Here is a 21,000-nt window from a genome sequence, read left to right as displayed (position 1 = left end):
TAAGGGGTAGGCAAAAGGAGAGTCATTTACAATGGAGATAGATGGGAGGAATATAAGAAACATGGGAAGGAAAGAGACATTTCAAGGAGTACGATGTCAAATGCTATGGAGAGCTCAGCTAAGTTACTGCCCAATGTGAAAAGTGTCCATTGAATGTAGTCACAAGAAGGTCACTAATGAGTGACCTGGGAGAGAACAGTAAGTTGATAAGAGCAATAGTCAGAGTGCAGGGAGCTGAGGACTGAATGCAGGGTGAGGATGTAGAGGCAACAAACAAAGAATTTCGCCAAGAGGGTTTGCCTATGAAGGGAGGAGAGCTATCTGGAGAGGGATGTGGAGTAAAGATGAATTTAATTAATTTATTTTTACTATGCAAGACATTTGAGAGTATTTAAATATTAATGAGAAGAATCCAGGATAAACTGAGAGGCTATGAAACAGGAGAGGGAATTATCTGAGCACCCTTGAGAAGGTGGAGGGGGTGGATCCACGACATAGACGGAGAGTTTAGCCTAAGCAGTAGGAAGTTTTTTCTTTGTAACAAGGGAGAAAAGGAGAAGAATGAGAAGGAAGATAAGTTTTTAGCTTTTGTGGTGGGAAATGGAGGGAGTTCTTTTTTTTTTCTTTTTAACATCTTTATTGGAGTATAATTGCTTTACAATGGTGTGTTAGTTTCTGATGTATAACAAAGTGAATCAGCTATACATATACATATATCCCCATATCCCCTCCGTTTGAGTTTACAGTTTCAGCTATGGAGCAGTTGTAATGCTTCATCTGTCCTAAAGAGGGTAGCTGAACGGGTGCTGAGGTCAAGTTCACTAAAGATGAGGTCAACGCCAGGGTATTGGATAAGTCAGGCACATAAAGGTTAAAGTCGCTCAGGATCACTGGGTGGAGAAGAGTGTGCACCAGGTGTCAATTTCAATGAATGACAAAGTGGCATTTGGGGCAGAGAAGACAACAACCCCAGTGAGGAGGAGAGTACTATAATTAGGTGGGATGAGCCACCACAGAGACTTTTTTTTTTTTGAAGAGGATGGCAAATTAATGGTATGGAAGGGGCACTAGGCATCTTGGAAGATGTTCACCCCAAAACTTGCCTCTGGGAAAGGTGAAGCGTGGGAGAATAACCTCTTCTCAAAAGAGCTACAGGGGAAACAGTGTCCTCAGCGTAGGACCAAGTTTCAAGATTAAGATTAAATGGCATGAAAGTAAGATCCTTGGCTCCTCATAGTGGGCACTCGACGAATATTAGTTGCCTCTCAACATTCACGTAAACATTTATGTCTTTGCTCTGCGCCTCTCTACCCCGCCATCACTTTACTCAAAAGAGAGACTAGGGCTAGGTGAAGGGATGGGGTCGGGCGGCTGGAGGAGGCGTGGCTCTTCACCCTGCGTCAACGGAGAGAGTGTTAGCAAGGTTCTCAGCAACTTCACTGGCGCACAAGACATATCACCCCGTAAGAGAGATTTATTCTTTCCACCAAAAAACATTAATCGAGTGCCTAACAAGTGCTAGTCACCGAAGACACAAATGCGAGCGAGATACACTCCCGACTACAGGAAGGGCGCGCGGCCACGTTCTGTGTCAAGGCCAACATTGGTAGGTTTCACGGCGTTCAGACTCTTCCAAGTTCTTCCCACACTTTCAGCTGAGGTAAAATGTCGGAAGTCGGTGTGCACCAGTACTGAGATCCGTCTAGGATTCGGCCTCGTTGGCTCGGGGTCCCAGTCCGCTCTCCCCAGCCCTGGTGCGCCCTCCTGGAAAACTGGCTTCCACGTGGGCTCCCCAGGGGCCCGCGGGGCTGGGCGTAATGGGCGGGGCGAAGCCGGAGGGCGAGGCTGACTCCGCCCTTGGGGCTCCCATGGCCCACCGCGCCCCGCGGCCAGATGCTGACGTGTCCTTTCCTTTCCACTACACCTCCCGACACTACCTACTACCGCTGCCCCGGAAGTCCCGCCCCAGACTTAGCCCATCACCGCAAATCAGCTCTTTCAGCGCTTCCTGAAGTTCTCCACAGGTTTGGGGAGCAAGGGGCGGGGTTCCGCGAGCAGGGTGTCTATTGGCTTGGGGTCCGGCGGGCTCTGGGCTCTAATTGGCCGGAGAGCAGTGGCGCTCTGGCACGCTTGCGCGGCGAGTAGAACGTGTAGCGGCGGCGGAGATCGCGTCTCTTTCGCTGGCAGTCCTGCTGCTGCTCCTGTGAGCGCCCGGCGCGTCCGTCTCGTCCATCGCCCACAGCCGGTCGCCCGCCTGCTCCTCTCCGCGGCGACCTCTCACCAACACCGACACCCACACTGACACCTCCAAGCCGGCCTACCGTCTTACTCGCTGGTTTTCCATTGCTACACATGGCCTCCTCCGCGCAGAGCGGCGGCTCCTCCGGGGGACCCGCGGTCCCCACCGTGCAGCGGGGCATCGTCAAGATGGTGAGAGCGGGGACCGGGACACCGATCCCACAGGCCACCACCGCGCGGGAGCCTGGCGCTGGCTCCTTCCCCTCCCGCCAGCCTGCATGGTCTCCCAGATCCTCTTTCCTCTGCCTCTTTCCTCACTTTTCACCCGTTCTCGGAATCCCCTCCCTAGACACAAGCCGATACGGACTCCCCTGGGTGCCTTGCCTCCTGGACACCGTGGCATTAGGGGGTCACAGTGATTTCCGTGATCGCGGCACTCAGTCTCTTGGCTGTTTACCAGGACAGATAGATTAGTGATTGGTTAAGGGGGATAATTTGTTGGTATCTGTCCTCTGATCCCCCTGTCCTCTGTCCGTTTTGGCATATGCTGAGTAGTTTGCAGTTTTTCAAGATCCTGACGTCCGCTCTTCCATGGAACTCTTGGAGTACTTGGTCTTCTTGAAGCTTTTATATTTTCACCGACGCTCAGTTACTTACGCCAAGTTTTCTCGCGCTCTGGCCCTCATTTCCCGTCCTTTTCCCTCCACCTCTTGTGTCACGTCTGTAGTCCTGAGAGCTCCTCATATTTGTGCTCCCCCTCTTTTTGACTCTTAAGATGTTAGGCCGGTAGGAATCTTAGCCATCATTATTGTTCCCTCACTACAGATGAGACTAGTTTGAAGAGGGCAAGTGACTTCCCTAAGGTCACCTGGTGGTTTGGATTGGAGCCAGGACCAGAGCCCAAGTGTTCTGATTCCCAGTCCACTGCTGTAACACCGTAGATTCTGCCTGATTATATATCCCCTTCCTACATCTTTGAATGGTGAATTTAAACCCTGCAAGTGTCATTAAAAAATATTTACCCCCGGCTCCATGATAATTTTGTAGTATAAATTCTCTATATCAATTGTCCCCTCTATTGGCCTCCCCCCAACACTCCCTAATATTGGAACCTGACACTTCTTGGTTGTTACTAGAATTTCTGGTTGTGATGACCGCAGACTTCCAGATTGCATTTCAGACTGCAATTCTGACTTTTCCGTCAGGAAATATTCTTTATGAGATTTTGTCCCAAAGCTCTGCAGTGGTTTACTGTCTTTCACAGGATTAAAGTATTCTTCAGCTTGTGTGTATGAATTAGATTTCAAGACTTTTTTTTTCCCCACTGATGCTTATGTATTCATTTCTTAGGCGATATTCTGCCTCCAGCTGAGATTCTTAGGATTTTCAATATTGCTTTCCCGTTTATTTATACATAAACGGAGAGTCAGAATTTATCAGGAACTGAAAGAGAAGGGAATTTCCAAGGTCCACATATTTTCACCTCTTTGAAATACTGACTTGACCTATGAAAGGATTATCCTAAAGTGGCTCCTCTTAAATTAGCTTTTTCATTTGCACTGATCTTTCCCTTCACCATAGGAACAGAGCAGTGCTTGGCGGTCTGGTAGTGGAATTGGCAGCACTGAGTGAGTGAATCTTTCTGAGTTTTTTCCTTTGCTAAGGCTTGAATTTTTCTTAAAGGCCCCCCTTATTTGTGGGGTGGGAGTGGAAGGAAGCTGAACACATTTTTGCTTCTACAAATGCTGGAGGTTTCCAGGGCATCTGGATTCTATGGGGTGATGATGTCTGCCCACAGATTACTCCCGAGGATACTCAATATCAACAATCACTTGTTTATTAAGGCTCATGTCTTGAGCTGAGTATTCTGTTTGTATTATCTCATTTATAATACCTAACAAGTAGATAGGATCATTGGCTACATTTTACTGGAATGTAATCTGAGGTTTAGAAAGAGTAGTTTACCCCAGGACAGGTACTTTTTAATTGGTAATGAGAGGCAGAGCTGGGACTTGAACCCAGGCCTGTCTGCTAAAGCACAGGTTCTTGAACATCATAGTACAGTGCCTCTGACTCCAGGGCATGTCGTTAGCAGAGGGCAGGGCAGGTGATGCATGGCCGCAGAATGGCAGGAAAGTGAAGCTGACTGTATTTGAGCGAAGGAAAGATTAGACGTTACTCCTGCCTTGTCCGGGAGCTGCTGTTGTGCTAAGTGACTTTATTTGGTGCTTATGGTCCTTAGGTGCAAAGGAGTGTGGTGTGGAAGACACGTTAGGGTTGGACGGAGGCTTTGAAGATTGCGTGGTAGGGTCACCTATACTGCTGTTTTTCTGTGACCAAGCTGCAAGGGGTGGGTGGGTGAGTTCCAGGCAGGGATTAGGTGAGGGAAGCTGGGTGAACTGCAGAGCGACAGGCAGAATTGTGCCAGGCTTCAAAGCCTGTCTGGAATGAAAAATCAACCCCTGGCCAATTGCTCTGTGTGAAGTTCTTCTGCTAAGCAAAGTTGTATTTTCCTGGAGAGTAATCGTTTCCAGTGGTACCAGGAACCGCTTCGTAAGAACTGCAAGGGAAGATGGGGCTCTGTGACAGAGGAAAGTGAGGAGGAAATAGTTTGATGAATAGGAAAATAGTGGCCACTGCTTTGCTTGCCTTTGGGTTGAGGGGCAGAAACTGACAAACCAGAGGCGGGCCTTTCAGGCTGAGATTTGTCTGGACTCAGGCTGAGCTGAAGGTCTGAAGGTCTGGGGTTGAGGTTTGCTGCAGTGAAGAGGAGTACTCACCCTTCCTCTTTTTTGGCCAAAGAACCATGGAAAGGCCGTGGCAAGTGCAAGTTTCTTCTGGTCTCTGCCTTGCCGTCCTAGCAAGTCCTGCATTCCTTCTTTTAAGGTTGAAGAAGAAAGAGCTGAGAATGAAGTTGTAAAAAATTTTTGCATTTGCCCAGTTTTTTTTAAATGACGGTAGAGCCTGCGTCTGCTATTGAGAGTGGGAGCCAAGGGACAGAGCTGGTTCTGGAATGTGTTGAAGGAGGAAGTCGGCAGTAAGTTGACACAAGCATTGTGGGGCCCTTCTGTTACTGAGAAGGCAGTGAGAATGATGGAAAAACCGAAGGTGGATTTGTATATTTTTTGAGTTGGGATAAGACTGGCAATTGTGTGGGCAGACAGAATAGGACCTGGGAAAGTAAATGTCTCTGTCAAATCAGATGTTTTCTCAAAACCCTAGAGGATTCTATCTCTGGGTTTCTTGAGTAATTACTAGACTTTCTTTAGCTGCATCAGAATATTGTCAGCACATGTTAAATAGAGGTTGGGAGAAGTCTTGGGGTACTGAGTATAAAATTCAGTCACCCCACTTAGCAACTACTTAGAGATGGCTATTTTCGCTGGTTTTGCTGTCCCCATTTACTTCTGTCTTGGGGATAGAGCCCTTTTCGAAGTCTTCACTCTAACCCTCCTGTCTTATGTCTGCATGTCTTTTCAAGCAGGAGCACGTAGCAGGATAAAGCCACCGCAGTTCTTGAATCTTCTGTGCTTATCAGAAGCAGCCATGGAAGCAGCATATCTTATCCTGCTTATGGTGTGGAAGGCCAAATCTCAATTCCCATTTCACCCTGCCCCATTTGAAAGGGGAAAAGGATCCCTCTGCCAGTCTTTGGTTTTATGCTAAGAACCAAGATTCCCACTCGATGCCTAAGCCTTGGGACACCTAAAGGAGGAGATGGCCACAATTTCCTCCTTTGACAGGAATTGTGCTACCAGGTTGTTGTGAAGCGGGATGTAGGCTTCCTGGTGAGTAGCTTAGTGGAAATTTCTCCAGTGTACAGCTTGTAGGAAATGCTGCCTATAATTTAGATCATTATAGCTAAGTGTTTCCTACATTTCTGAGCTAAGAAGTATGTGTCTTTCCAGAGTGTAGTGGGGATAGAGTAGTAGTCTATTAATCTGTTCCTTCCTATGTGCACTTAGCTCATGCAGACTGTGAAAGAAAAGCACCTTTGCTAAGCTACTTAAAACACTCTTATTCTACTGTTCAAAGGGACAAGGTAGCCGAATAACAATATTTTAGTAGGGCCACTTGCAAAGAAGTGGGTGGAATAGGATGGAAGGCTTTTCCCTCTAGTCTTAAAATTGCCCACTTCCCAGCATGTGAGCATGGTAGCTTTCAATCAAAATTGTAAGTAAAGGAGCACTAAGTTTTTGCTATGTCTTAAAGGCTTTCTGTCATTTTTCCTGTATGAAAAGGAAGCGTCCATCTGGCTCTAGTCATGCTAACAGTGGCTGCTGCCATGTACTAACTAATGATATAGAATGATGAGCAATCATATTTCCTTTCCTGAACGAATTTTATTGATCATCTGTGTCAAGCACTGTCTGGGTATTAGAGAAACAGTGGTAAAAAAGTAAATCAGATTCCTGCCCTTACGGGTTCTTAGAGGAGATAGACAATCGACAAGTAAACAAGAAGATGATAGTATAAGATAGTGATTTCCGGTAGGGGAATGGGACAAAGTGGTTGGGAGGAAGGGAGGGGTGGCTCCTTTAGATAGGAAAGGCTTCCCTCAGCTGAGATCTGATGGACATCAAAGAACCAGCCATAGGGGAAGAGTTCCCGGCAGAGGGAACAGCAAGTGCAAAGGTCCTAGGGGTCTCCACTGGTGATAATTTTCAGAATTTTTATAGTAGCTCTTCAGTTTCTTCAAGTTCATTGTTTCACATAAATGGTATGGGTTTAACCTGAGCTATTAATATATGTGTTTTACGGTGATAAAAGGTGGAAAGGCAGCAGAGGTGATGGTTGTTCTGGTATCCTGGTGAGATCAGTAGCAGACATTAAGTCTACTGAATAAATATAACTGATGAGAGATTGATTAAAAAAATACTTGCTCTTGGTCATATTCATGTTTCTTACAGGGCCAAGACTAAGGTTTTTTTTTTTTTTAAGATTTATTTATTTATTTGGGTCTTAGTTGTGGCACGTGGGATCTTTAGTTGTGGCACGTGGGATCTTTAGCTGTGGCATGCGGGATCTAGTTCCCTGACCAGCGATGGAACCCTCCAATGCCCCCTGCATTAGGAGTGCAGAATCTTAACCGCTGGACCACCAGGGAAGTCCCAAGACTAAGGTTTTCTGACTTCCTATCAACCAATCCTGTGTATTCCCAAGGTACCCACCTTTCAGTGGACGGGACCTGGATGAGAAGATAAATGCCAAGAGCAGGCTTAGCAAGAGTTACATAGCAGCTAGAACCTGTCAGTGTTTATGCTCCTGACATCATTTTTTTACTGCCTGGAATGTAGTAGCTCTGGCCTCTGACAACACTTTTAACGTAGCAAGCTTTAGGTAACAGTGATGGTGAAAAGCAAAGTAGCATGCTTCAGAGCTCAAACTAATGGTCAGGAGAGAAGAGCTCATGAGCAGTGTGGCTCATTAACAGGAGTGGGGACTCCTGAGGTGGGGTAGGGTTCAGTGCTGGTAATAACGAGGCAAATGATTTGGCATGTCTATGCCGCAGTTTACTTGGGCAGTGAAATTTGGGAAATAAGTGAACATTTTAGTTTTCATCAGTAAGTTCAGAAGAGAAAATTGACCAGGTTTTTGAATCCCGGTAAGAAGGTTCTAAGGCCTGTTGCGAAACTTATCAGCGCGGGCTAGCAGTCCAGCTGATAGGTATGGTTCTAGCAGGGTGTTCAGTAGATATCCTTTGGAATCTGGTCTTTGGATTTATTTTGTTTCATTTTTTCAAGGGAGAGCATAGCTAAATATTGCAGGAAATTTTTTTCCTTATCAGGGACAAGGAATGAAGTAAAGGGATTCAACTCTTTCTGGGCTTAGGTAGCTTCTCCTCTTATTTGTTGTTTGGAGATGGATACCCACCCAGGTCCCCCCACTGCCCCGCCCCGGTTTCTGTTGCTAATTCCTCTCTTGGGAGACTGACGTATGCTTTTTGTTCTTACAGCGGAAATTGATGCAGAATCACAGGTTGTGAACATTTGATGCAGATGGAGTGTTGTGGGGATTCACTTACTTTCAGTGAGACTCAATATGATAAATTAACGTCACGCTTTTCTCACTTAGCTCTAATGTTTAGGGAAAAAAACCCCAGAGATTTCAGTTGGCCTTTTTTAAAAATTAGGAAGTTAAGCAACTTACAGGGAAAATAAACCTAATGAAAATTTAGACGACACTTTCAGATGTCATTTTTGAGATGTTCAGTCTCTGATATAAACTGGGCTTGGCACATTTTCTCCATTTACATGCTTATGACGGAGACTTTAAGGCACCATCTCCTCTCTCTTTATGCCTTAACACAGTTTGAGGTGCTTTGCGTTCTCTGTATGTGGGAAGTAGCCTGCTCAGGATGGTCTTGTAACACCAACCTCATGTGTAATAGGGGGAATTGAGGAGATTTGGGGAACTGTGCTTCAAGTTAATAAATCCAATGCATTAACATTGTCCCTGGGAAGCAACCTGGAAGAGGAGAGAGATCATGGACCTGGGATTAAGGGGACACAGGTTCTAGGCCAGATGCTGCTGTTCTGCAGCTGTGTGCTGTGGGGTAAGGTAGTCTGCCTCTCAGGCTCTTTTCTTTTCTGTTAAATGAAGTGGTTGGACTCATCGTCTCTAAGCTCCTTACAGCCCCCAAAGGATGCAAATGTATAAGAAGGAAGCCCTATGTCACGTGTCTTCCAGGCATGAATCAAAGCTGAGAAATCTTATGCCTTCTGGTAGTCTTCACTTTGAATTGCTGCTTATCCTGCAGGAGACATATTTTCTGTTCCCATTGCTTATTTTTTGTTTTGTTTTGTTTTGTTTTGAGAAGGTAGATTAGTTGAATTATGGTTTTCTAGTGTGGAAGACCAGAGTTAGAATTTGAAGCAGACTAAGTGATCAGACACTGGAGCGGCTGGAGGGTGGATAGAATTGAGCCATGGAGAGTCCTGGCTTCAGCGGTGGTGTCGGGATAGGCTAGTGGGAGTGGTTGCTTGGGACCCAGAGGAACATGGTACCAGTGGGTTTTATTTATGCAGTCTCACCTCTGCTTCCGAACACCCAGCCATTCTCCTGGGGCAGCAGGTCTAGACCTGCGAAGGGTGGGGATGAAGAGGACACTCAGGGAACCTGTAACTCATGGGGAGAGTTTATTCTGAGCCTGCTCTTGTTTGTGGGAGTCTGGCGGGAGCATGGGGCTTGGTTGGGTTCTGAGCTCTGGCTTTCACACTCTGAAGCCAAAGCCTCTTCCTTTAGATCATTCTCATTGTCTTGCAGATCTTTCCCACTTCCATTTCATGTGCTAGTATAGGAATCATCTTAATCTATTCTTGGTAGTTCCTCCCATGGTTTCTTCAGTTTATTTTTTATTGTAAGCTTTCTTACATCCTTTCTGGGAGTAGATTTAGAGAGAGAGAAGGAGGCCAGTGATTTTCTAAACAGGTCGTTTCTAAACACCTAGAAGGCCGTTCTGAGGCACTGGATTAGAATCTCTGCAAGTGTGGTTTGGGAATCCGTATTTTATTTTATTTTTTCCCCCGCTGCGCCGCGCACCACGCGGATCTTAGTTGCCTGCGGTGGAAGCGTGGAGTCCTAACTACCGGATGAGCGGGGAATTCCCGGGAATACGTATTTTAAAAAAGCCACTCCTAAGTGATTCTGAAAGAGTCTGTTTGGGATTCATCCAGGGGCTGGCATTTGAGACCCACTGATCTTGTTTAACTCCTGTGCTGTATGTAGTTGAAGGGGCAGGACATAAATGACAAAAGAAGTGTATGTTTTTGGGGCCAGTGCCTCTGAATTTTATACGAGAGGGGTTAGTAACTTCTTTTTTTCTTTTTAGCACTTGTCTTGATGGCTCCCAGGAAACTTTGCATTGCTTTTAATCTGTAGCTCAATATTAGGCTGATGTCCTCAGGGGTCCATTTACAGTGACTCCGAGAGCCTATTCCTAGGTCATAACTGACAGCTGAGGAGTTGTTTTATATGCCTGATTTAGGCCATATGCTCATTTTAACACTCATTTGCCACTTCTCCTTCTATTTGCATAGATTCCCCAGATCTTCCTATAATTTGGCACCCATAACTTGGCACGTTATTACTATGGAAGTCTTTAGTGTCATCTACAAACATGAAGATTCTCTGCTCCTCACTTTCTGCTCTTAGAATCCTGCAGAACCACACATATGGGCTTTTTGGTTTCTCTATTTATATCCATCCTGTTTCTTGTTTATAAGCTCCGTTCTTAACAAGAACAACACCCGTAAAACCCAAGATGACAATGACCTCTGTGGTGGTCTTAGTCTTTACTTTTTTTTTTTTTTTTTTTTTGCGGTATGCAGGCCTCTCACTGTTGTGGCCTCTCCCGTTGCGGAGCACAGGCTCCGGACGCGCAGGCTCAGCGGCCATGGCTCACGGGCCCAGCCGCTCCGCGGCATGTGGGATCTTCCCAGACCGGGGCACGAACCCGTGTCCTCTGCATCGGCAGGTGGACTCTCAACCACTGCACCACCAGGGAAGCCCTAGTCTTTACTTTTTTTAAAAAAAAGTTTATTTATTTATTTTTGGCTGTGTTGGGTCTTTGTTGCTGTGCGCGGGCTTTCTCTAGCTACGGTGAGCAGGGGCTGCTCGTCGTTGCGGTGCGTGGGCTTCTCATTACCGTGGCTTCTTTTGTTGCAGAGCACGGGCTCTAGGCACAAAGGCTTCAGTAGTTGTAGTACACGGCCTCAGTAGTTGTGGCTCGCGGGCTCTAGAACACAGGCTCAGTAGTTGTGGCACACAGGTTAGTTTCTCCACAGCATGTGGGATCTTCCCAGACCAGGGCTTGAACCCGTGTCCCCTGCATTGGGAGGCGGATTCTTAACCACTGTGCCACCAGGGAAGCCCAGTCTTTACTTTCTATTCCACTAGCTTGTCTAATTTGTAAATAAAACTTTCTTGTAATTCTCAAGTCTTTGAGGTCCTTATGATTAAGGGTCACGTTTGCAGTTCCTTGGTGGCCTTTCCTTCTTTTGACCAGCAGTTTTCTAGTTCATCCCTGAAATACTTCCACATGCTCAGGTGAATGCCATCCAGTGTTAGTAATTTCATAATTATTGGTATTTAAATTTTCGACTTCATGCTTGGTCCTAAGACTTCAAACAGTATAGAAGTATGTAAAGTTAAATGCAAAAATCTCTCTCTGCCCTCCTTATGAGTTTTCTACCATTCATTCTCATTCCCTTAAGTAAATGTTCTTCCCACAGTTTTTTCATGCAGATATGTACACCCTCCCTTTTTAAACAAACAAACAGAAATGAGGTCGTAATGAGTCCTGTAACTTTCTTTTTTAAATTGTCATAACTATCTGTATCATAATTATACATCTACCTCATTCTTTAATGTTTGAGGAGTATTCCATAGTTCGGGTGTGTTTGCTTATCCGCTCTTTTTCTGTTGATATATCAACATTCTTTGACGTGTTCTTGTGTCGGCATTTCCCTAAGATAGATTCCTAGAAGTGCACTTAATGTTTTCGGTAGCTGTAGGGGGCGCTTTACTTAGACTTCACCTTTTTATATCCTACCAGGATCATCTTAGATTAGATTTAGGGCAAAATACAGCTTATCCTCTCCTTACACTCATTAATCCTTTCACGGTTGGTAGTCTATTTCCCCAGTGAGTATCCTTGAAAACCACTATCTTTTCAGTGGAGGGCAGGGCTCTGCTCCTGGGGATCATTAAATCACTACTCTTTAATTGGTTGAAGGCCCCCAGATGTTTTGAGGTCTTGAACTTCAAGGATAGTAGGCTCTTAGAGCTTTAGCCTTACCGGCTCTCTCTGGGTTCTAGAGAGCTCCCTGGCTAAGAAAGGGTGCAACTACCTACCTATGGATGACAGGAGGAGGTCAGAGGCAAGGTCCTGTGAGAGGCCTGACTTTTCTTTCCTACAGTCTGGTACATAGCTCTTCCTCATTTTTCTTCTTGGATTAGCAGGTGGGGTGGTAGTGGTGGTGAGCCTGACACATCCTGCACGGGGAAAGTCAGCCATTTTTAGAGTTGTTCGGAGAGGCTGAACCAGGGGAGTCTTGTTTTCAGCCTTTGGTCCAGCTCATCTCAACCCTGCTGATGGTTTACCTCCAGTTTCCGGGGCTTCCGGTGTGTGTGTGCCCCGACCATATTTTTAGCATATTGGAACACTGCCTCTACTTTTATTTAGTTTGAAAATCTTTGGGGCAATCCGCTATTTTAAAAATTGAAATATTATTTTAAAAGGAAATGATTTCACCATTGAAAATGGGAAGCCAGTATTACTTCCTGGTTACTACTTACTAGAAAGTACCTTTAGAAAAACCCCACAATGAAAACTAAACAGCGAATGTTATTAAATTCTAGCTAGGTACAGCGTTTCGCAGCGGGCTCTCAAGGAAGTGTGTAACAAGTGGTAGAGATGTGCTAAGGGCTTCCTGCCGCCAAACTGAAACTTCGTTTAATAGAAAGGATTGAAAGAGAATTGAAAAGGGGACAGGAGACAGTTCTTATTTATGTATAAATATTAAATGCTGGTACATACATACAGGGATCATATACCACCTAAACCAGATTTTCTTGGTTTGTTTTTTAAACAAGCCCACACTTTGGGAAACAGACACATAAGTTGTGTCTTGAGGCCGAACCGAACTGATTTTCTGGGATGGCTGTGGCCCACGTCATTAGCTTCACTGGCTACTAGCCACAATACCTTGGGCAAGTGACTTTACCCTTTACCTTCCAGCTTTGCCTGTAAACGAGCATAATAACAGTGCTCACCTCATGGGGTTGTTGCTGATGGAATGAGTGAGAGAAAGCGGTGTTCTGACCATTGGCTGGTGTTAGTAGTCCAGCACTTTCCGGATCTGTCCCCAGCTTAGATGGGACTGGAATTGGAACCAGCTGAGGTAAAATGAGAGGAAGAAGGGCGCCTGGCAAGTTTTGTGATGTTAAGGTGGTTCAATTTGAAGGACTGGCTTTAATTTTGAGATTATAGTCTTACTATTATTTTTTTTTGGCTAAAATGTCCTTTACTTTATAAATGATGTGATGGCCTTTGTTTTCTTTCATGTCCTCGGTACAAATAAAAAATGTATAACATGTCCTTAATTTTTGGAAGTGGGGGAAACTCTACTGGTCTGGAATCTTTAAAAGTCTGGGAAGCCCTGGCTTAGCAGAAACTGTGCACTGGCAAATGTGTAACCTTCTGAGCTTTGGAGGTATTAATTTAACCGTTAGGAAAGATTAAACAAATTTAGGTAACACGTGGAAAAGGGCAGCTGTATGTGAATACTAGTTGTGGTTCAGCGGCGCAGGTGAGGTTAATCAGGCAAAAATACAACGGGCAAAGTTTTGGTTTCCTTTGACTTCTGCCCCATCCTCCCAGGAACCCTCTAGCCTCTGGTGCTTTAGGACTGGGCTGCATTTCGTCTCCACCCCCAAAGGATCAAAACTTGAAGTTGATATATTTCGAAAAAATTTTCCACTACAACATAAAACATTTTCTGTTTTCTTTGCCCCGAGGTGGACTAGTTTGTTTGGGCATTTTCTGGTCCTCTTTGGGAGATTGGCAGAGAGGAACAATGTGTAGGACCAGCATAAATTGGTTATTTGTGAGGAACAGCCCCTTACCTGGCCTCCCACCTTTGTAAGGACAGGGCAACTTACATCACAGTTTGCCCAGGGCCGTTGTCTTGGCACAATTATCAGTAACGCCCCATTTTCACTCTCAAAAGTGTTCTGATTTGAGTGATAAAATGTATGTTTAATGGGTTTAGTAAGAAGAGTCAAGTCTGGGAGAAAGAGTGTGGGCTGGCATAGTTCAACAGGGGCCAAAATAAACAGAAGGTAGATGGTTTTTTAAGTAGCTGCTAGGATGGCCTGGGGCAGGGTGGAGGGTCTCCAGGCTTTCATGGAGCACAGGCAGCCCAGGCTTGAGACCAGGCTGTGCACCTGATTCTGGGTAAAGCTTTGGGCTGATGAGATTTTAGGTGTCCCTCTCATTAAAATGCTGTTAAATAGAGGCAGGTAACCTTGTTTTATGGTGGAAGCGGGACCTCGTGAAGTTAAATGCTGAAGGTTTTCTTGGAGAATGGATGGGTTGGAAAAATCAGATGTGATATTTTCAGATCAGTTTCTCTGTTTTAAACATCTCTTCTGGGGAGACGGTGAAAGTGACAGGTCTTGACAGAGGCAGAGGAATAAAACCGATGAGATAAAAGGCAGCAGAAATGGGTAGGTCCAGGTGGGAATACTCGGATGTTCGTGAAAGCAGCTGTGAGCAATCTGCTGTCGATGTGCAAGTTGAAGGAAACTTGCCTAAAGTGAGGAAGGCCTCCTGGAAGTTTGTGGTAGAGAAAGGAATGAGAAGCGAGACATTTAAGTCTGTGTTTCCAGTCTCTGGAATGTGATGTTAGTGAACTTTTAAACTTTATGAATTCTGTTCCAGGAGAGGGAGGATGCATTATTTTATATATAACCTTTAATACCAGGGGCATTTTTATTTTTGGCAACCACCCAAAACAGTGACTTACTCTGTCGAGTGTAATTTAGCTGCTTACCTAGCAGTACTGTCCCCGGTCTTCATGGAAGGTGGGGCATTTTTTCCTCCCATTCCTTCCCCCTTTGTGTAAGTAAGGGGGAGGGAGACTCCATCCGAGTACCTGGGAATCCCTCTGAGCTTTATTATTCTGTGTGCAGTAATTGCTTGTGTTATTACTCCTGGCAGGTGAGCCCTTTTGCAGCCCAGAGGCCAGGGGGCTGCCTCTGTTACTTAAAAGCCGAGTTATCTTGTTAAACTCCTCTCTTGTGAGAGCTTTAGACTCTCCTGAGACCTCCCGCAGGCTCTCTGGAGCCCAGGCCCGGCTCCCGGTTCTGCCTGCCCTGCCGGGGTGTTAGTCATCTCATGCCAGCGCGTCACAGAGCCAGTCAGTGTGGGGCTGCCGGCCAGACTGCGCGGCTTCCATTGAATTCTTCAGCGTCCCCGGATTGGTGCTCTGAATGAAAGTATCTCTCCTACTCTCGTGTCAGAAGAAAATGTGTTTCCCTGATTATCAACAGGATGAAGGTGAAAGCCAGTGTAGAGAGAATAATAAACTTGGGACTCAAGATTATCTGAGGAACGGGGAAAATCGGTTTTTGAAAGGGGTTGATGGCACAAGGCTAAACATAGTAAAGATGCCCCTGAGCTGTCCATAAACTTTCTTGTGAAATTTCTATGCTTTATGTGTTACAAACTTTCATTTATTTTGAAAGAAAAAAATCCAAAAGAAAAAAAACGGTGAGGGGAATCAAAGAGCTGGGCTTTAGTGATAGTATAGGGTAAGTAGAATATTATTGGCATTTTTTAATAAAAATGGAGGAGCAGTCTCTTCTGGGCAGTACTTGTAAGCAAATTCCAGATCATGGCCAGATAGCCTTAGTTTAACTTCTTGAAGAGGTGTGCAGATCTGTGCATTATGGTTAAGGATGGGGGTGGGCTGGGCACACCAGCATATAGTGGGGAAGGAATGACCACTTGTAATCTTCAGCTGTGTTAGGTGATAATGGCGTCCATCACACTCTCTGAAGGATTTTAATAGTAAGGGGAATCTTGGGGTGGTACATTAATTTAGCAATAAAGGACTCTGAAAGGTTTATGGTAGATTTGTGGTTTGTACTTCTTTATTTTGACATCTAAAATTGACTATCAACCTTTCAAATAGGAAAAGTTTCCAAAGAAGTTTGGACAATAAAATGGGAACATCAATGCTTTTCATGGGTAGCACAGAAGTTTCTTGACTTTCCCAAGTTCTACAGTCAGTCCTACATATAAGCCAAAATAAATATATTAGGTATTATTGAGAGACAATTCATTCTGAACAGTATTGAGTATTATGCTCAATAATCCAGCATCCGTTTGCTATAAATTAGTTCTAAGAAAAAATGTGCATGGCTTTACAGAAGCAAACCTGAGGAACAGTAAATGCAATAATCTTCATTCCTCTAGAATGTTGCAAGAGTCTGATATACTTTCACTTAGCTGTATCTGTCTGGTGCAGGCCTCCTACCCCCTTTTTAATCATGGGGTTATGATTTGCTATTTTGCCTAGTGTACCTTTTGCTCAGAGATGCAGTGATGGCAGTGCTCTGAGGAGGAGAAATAAGATGACAGCAGCTGTGGCCATTGAGGCTGGGAAAGCAGTAGCTGGGCTTTCCCCCTTTCTGGATCAGGTTCTGTGGTTACACTTCTGTCCTTCCTCTGAGCACTGGAGTTGGGGAGGAGGCACGAGAGTTAAAGGGTGGGGAGGGCTGGACGTACAGACCCCGTTAACTGAGTAGCCCCTGGAATGCAACCTAGGCCTCTCCACCCTGCCTTGGCAACTTGCTTGGCAACTTGCTTCATCTCCATTTGCCCCTGAAGCGGGGAGGAAAAATCTTTGGCCTCAGAACACATTTTTTCTTGAGCTTCCTTAACAGAAGACCTGTCTTTGGGGAGTTGCCTCCGATACCTGCAGTGCCAGTGCATCAATTCAAGAGAAATAAGACCTTAACCTCCCTCTCACATTTTTTAGCAGTTCTGAAACGTGGAGTGGACAGATATGCAAAGTGTATCTGAACCAAAAAAGGCACTGGTGATCTGAAACCCACAAAATAGGCTAAGACCAGACACCCTAGAAGTGTGTATTTTGAAGCATTTAAGAAAACAATTGGTGACTTTTTGAAGTGCCTTAAAATTTCTCACAGTCCACAAACCAAATCTTTGGGCTAGGGTTCCAGTTTGTCATTGTTTGGTAAACAGTGTTACAGGGTGGGATGTGGAAAATATTCAGAAGGCATGCCCTTGGAATTTTTAATCCCATTCATGACAGGCACGTGAACATATCTGTAATACTTGGTGCTTAGAACGGATCTTTACATCAAAGCCTTAGTGTCTAGAATTCGGTGTTTTTAGTGGCTGTATTATACTCTAACTGGGGTCTGGTTGGGAAGGCGGGGTGGGTTCTGAGCCCCTTGGACAGGGCTGTGAGGTGCCTTGATAGTAGCTTCAGCTTGTCTTCTCCACTGAGCACTTCCCTCCTTGTCAATGTGTTCTTTGCCTCCACTGATATTTCTCTGTGAGCTTCTTCCCTGGAGATAAAATGAAAAAATGTTACTCTCATCACTGTCAGTTTAGGCACTTTTGTTACCGTGGTATTTGGCTTTGGGATGTGAATCTCTCAAGAGATTCTTGTCTACTAAACAAGAATAAATATAAGAATCATCGAAAATATAATCCTAGAAGAGATGACAGTACTTGTTCAGACAGAGTATCTCTTTGGGGGATATAGGAAATGACTGAGGAAAGTGGGAGGACAATTGCGTATCGAATAGTTAATCGGGAGATTTCTCCAGTGTGGTCTGGGACATAGATTTGAATGGTTTCTGTTGACAATAGACTTCATAGCTCGCAGGAAATAATTGAGTGGTTGGAAATGAGTTAGGTAAAACATTCTTAAAGGATGTAACAAGGAAATTTGACATTTCATAATAAGAGGGCTGATGAAGAAAGCGGGTTGAAGAAAATGTTCCCAGAGGAAACACAAACTTCTTAGCGGAGAATAAAATGATACTGAAGTTTGTTGGAGTTGCCTTAGAGAGGACAGAGAGAGAGGGCTGGACAAAGTACTGAACTCTGGGAGGGGAGAATCTTTGAGGGGAGGGTTAGGTGAGGACGCGCTTGCCTGTAGGTCATGCTAGGGGGGGGTTCCCTGTAGGGCCTTAGAGAACCTTTGGGTTACCTGTTGTCATCTGTCGGAAAAACAGGAAAAACAGCTGTGAATGCAGCGCATACTCTTAAGAGCTTGGCTTTCTCGTTAGCTTCAACAAAAATCCACTAAGCTATGAGCTGCTTAAGGACAAGGACTGTGTTTTAATTGTTTTTGTCCCTTCTTTCCAAAGTCTAGCACTTGATACTTGTGCTTGATACATACTAGGACCATTCATTTATTCAGAAAAAACACTTACTGAATGCTTACTTTGTCTCTGGTCTTGTTCTGGGCTCTGGGGCTACCATGGTGAATAAGAGAGATGTAGTCCTTGCCCGGAGAGAGCTTGCACCATGGAGTGGAAAACTGATACTATACAATTCACTATGCTATTTAATGTTGTGATGAATTCTATGGGAGAGAAATACAGAGGCTCAGAGCATATATGGCATATAGCTGACCTAGTCTGGGGATTGGGAAGGCCTCTTTGAGTAAAAAGTTTAAGCTGAATTTGCCGGAGGACATGTTTGAGCCAGGCAGATTCCCCAGGCACAGTGGGGAATAAAGTGTGTGTGTGGGGAGATTAACCTCGTTGTGCATACCTGTCACCTGAGGATCTTATTAAAATGCAGATTCTGAATCAGGAGGTCCAGGTAGGGTCTGAGTCTGCAGTTCCGACAAGCTCTCAGGTGACTGCTGGTCTGTAATTGCCTTCAGAGGCTTTCTGTGCATCCTCCTTCTCCCCATTCTTTGTTTCAGTTGAAAGATGATGGGTCAGCACCACCCCCCGCCCCGCGCTGTGCCTCCCTCCATCTGTAGCCATGGTGGCTGCAGTGATTTAACTTTTCAGTGTATTCAAAGTATAGTTGATTAGCTGTAGAGACTCTTACTCTTGCGGAAGAGGAAATCAGGATTTGGTAAGGATAAAAGAAAATAAAATGTAAACTCGGGATCCAGTGTCTTGCAAATTAATAGATTTCTCTTGGCATTTACCAAAACATCTTTCCCTTTGTTTCTAGACTAGAGTGGGGGACCCAGGCATTGTTTTTGATAATCAGATTCTTCTTCATTAATAAAGAAGGCCAGCTCCTGGGGAAAGGGATTACCATCAAGATTACAGGATTTAAACCAAAAATATGGATGGTGCTCTGGCCTCTTAGAGAATGTTCTCAATAGAGGACTCTGAACTTTCATCCACTGTTTCTCAAAACTTTTGAGACATTAAGGGGTTTTTGGCTTTTCTGAATATAAAATCTAATTAGATCACACATGTAGGTTTTTAAAATCCCCACCAGATAACTAGCACTGGAAGGAAGAGGACATCTCCCTAAAATTCAAGATCCTTTTTGGAAGTGATAGCCTTTTCTTTTTTTTTTTTGATGCAGACCATTTTTAAAGTCTTTATTGAATTTGTTACAATATTGTTTCTGTTTTATGCTTTGGTTTTTTGGCCGTGTGGCATGTGGGATCTTAGCTCCCTGACCAGGGATCTAACCTGCACCCCCTGCATTGGAAGGCGAAGTCTTAACCACTGGACCGTCAAGGAAGTCCCCAGGGATAGCTTTTTTGAACTGTGTGCTCAGAGGTTGGAATTCTGTGATTTGAATGTGTCTAGCATATTATCTCATTTGGAAGAAGAACATGAAGCGATCAACGGATCATATGGGATGATATGGTCCTTGCAACACAATAATGGTTTTGTCACTGAACTGAACTTGGGTCTGCTTTGCTACACAGCAAAGCCAATTTACTGACACCAGGTTGTGGTGAAGTATGTTTATTTGCTGGGTGCCAAGCAAGGTGGCTCGTGTTCAGAAGACCTGAACTCCTTGATGGCTTTCAGGGGATGATTTTCTTTTTTTAAATTTTTATTGGAGTATAGTTGATTTACAATGTTGTGTTAGTTTCGGGTGTAGAGCGAAGTGAATCAGTTATACATACACATACATCTACTCTTTTTTAGATTCTTTTCCCACGTAGGCCATTGCAGAGTACTGAGTAGAGTTCCCTGTGCTATACAGTAGGTCCTTATTAGTTATCTATTTTATATATAGTAGTGTGTATATGTCAATCCTAATCTTCCAATTTATCCCTCCCTCAGGGAATGATTTTTATTTATTTATTTATTTTTTAATTTAATTTTTTTTTTTTGCGGCACGCGGGCCTCTCACTGTTGTGGCCTCTCCCGTTGCGGAGCACAGGCTCTGGATGCGCAGGCTCAGCGGCCATGGCTCACGGGCCTAGCCGCGCCACGGCATGTGGGATCTTCCCGGACCGGGGCACGAACCCGTGTCCCCTGCATCGGCAGGCGGACTCTCAACCACTGCGCCACTAGGGAAGCCTGGGAATGATTTTTAAAGGCAACATTTGGGGAGAGGGCTGCAGGGTGTATGACTTTCTTCTTCTGATTGGTTGATGGTGAGGTAACAGGGTGATGTGAATCTTAATTATCAGTGTTCTGGTGCCTGCCTGCCAGCCAGTGTGGGGGTATACAGTGTGTAGTCACTGTCCTCTACCCAGGTGGGGGGGTTCTTAGTTTCTGCAGAACAACTCAGAGATATGTGTTAGATTGTGTGTATCCCTTGAGGAGGAACTAGAACTCTGTTTTATCACTGAACTATTGTCGTTACTTCTCTTGTTTAACTGCCTTTTGTTTCTGCATTCCCTCACTCCCCTAATGAGTAACTGCTGGAGCCTGCTGTTTGGAACTCTGGAAGGCCTAGGAGACTAAAGCCTTCTATAAACAAGAAATGGGGGACACGGAGGGGCTTTTGTACCCGGGAGGGCCCTACAGCATCCTGCTTGGTTTCAGTTTGACATTCATTCTTTTAGTTGTCTGTGCGGAGGGGGTTTGGGAGGGGAGCAAGACAGATTTTCAGAATCACCAAGGAGTTCTTGTTCTAGGGATTTGTTTTGTCTTTGAGGCTCTAAAGCAGCTGGTAGTATGTTTTGCACCTTTTTCAAAAGGTTTTTAAATTTTATTTAAAAATAATCTCAAACTTACAGAAAAGTTGCAAGAATAGTGCAAGTAACTCCTGTG

General features: G+C 44.8%; 1 protein-coding gene across 2 annotated transcripts in view; it reads left to right on the top strand.

Annotated features, from left to right (window-relative positions):
* The first annotated feature begins 2,119 nt into the window (after nucleotides 1-2,119).
* The window catches only part of SND1 (staphylococcal nuclease and tudor domain containing 1), a 418,829-nt gene continuing 399,948 nt past the window's right edge, over nucleotides 2,120-21,000 (top strand). The window contains exon 1 of one of the 2 annotated variants that reach the window (XM_089917436.1): nucleotides 2,120-2,430. In XM_089917436.1, the coding sequence (XP_089773562.1) occupies nucleotides 2,353-2,430 (78 nt within the window). In that variant the 5' untranslated portion in view covers nucleotides 2,120-2,352. The remainder of the gene's footprint in view (nucleotides 2,431-21,000) is intronic. The other variant, XM_022581894.3, reaches the window with a different exon arrangement.

The sequence above is a fragment of the Delphinapterus leucas genome, chromosome 9 (assembly GCF_059928025.1).
Source record: "Delphinapterus leucas isolate spDelLeu-1000000601 "Yukka" chromosome 9, BTC_Dleu_Yukka2, whole genome shotgun sequence".
Classification (NCBI taxonomy): domain Eukaryota; kingdom Metazoa; phylum Chordata; class Mammalia; order Artiodactyla; family Monodontidae; genus Delphinapterus; species Delphinapterus leucas.
The sequence above is the reverse complement of the archived record's forward strand: the minus strand, read 5'-3'. Positions and strand labels throughout refer to the sequence as shown.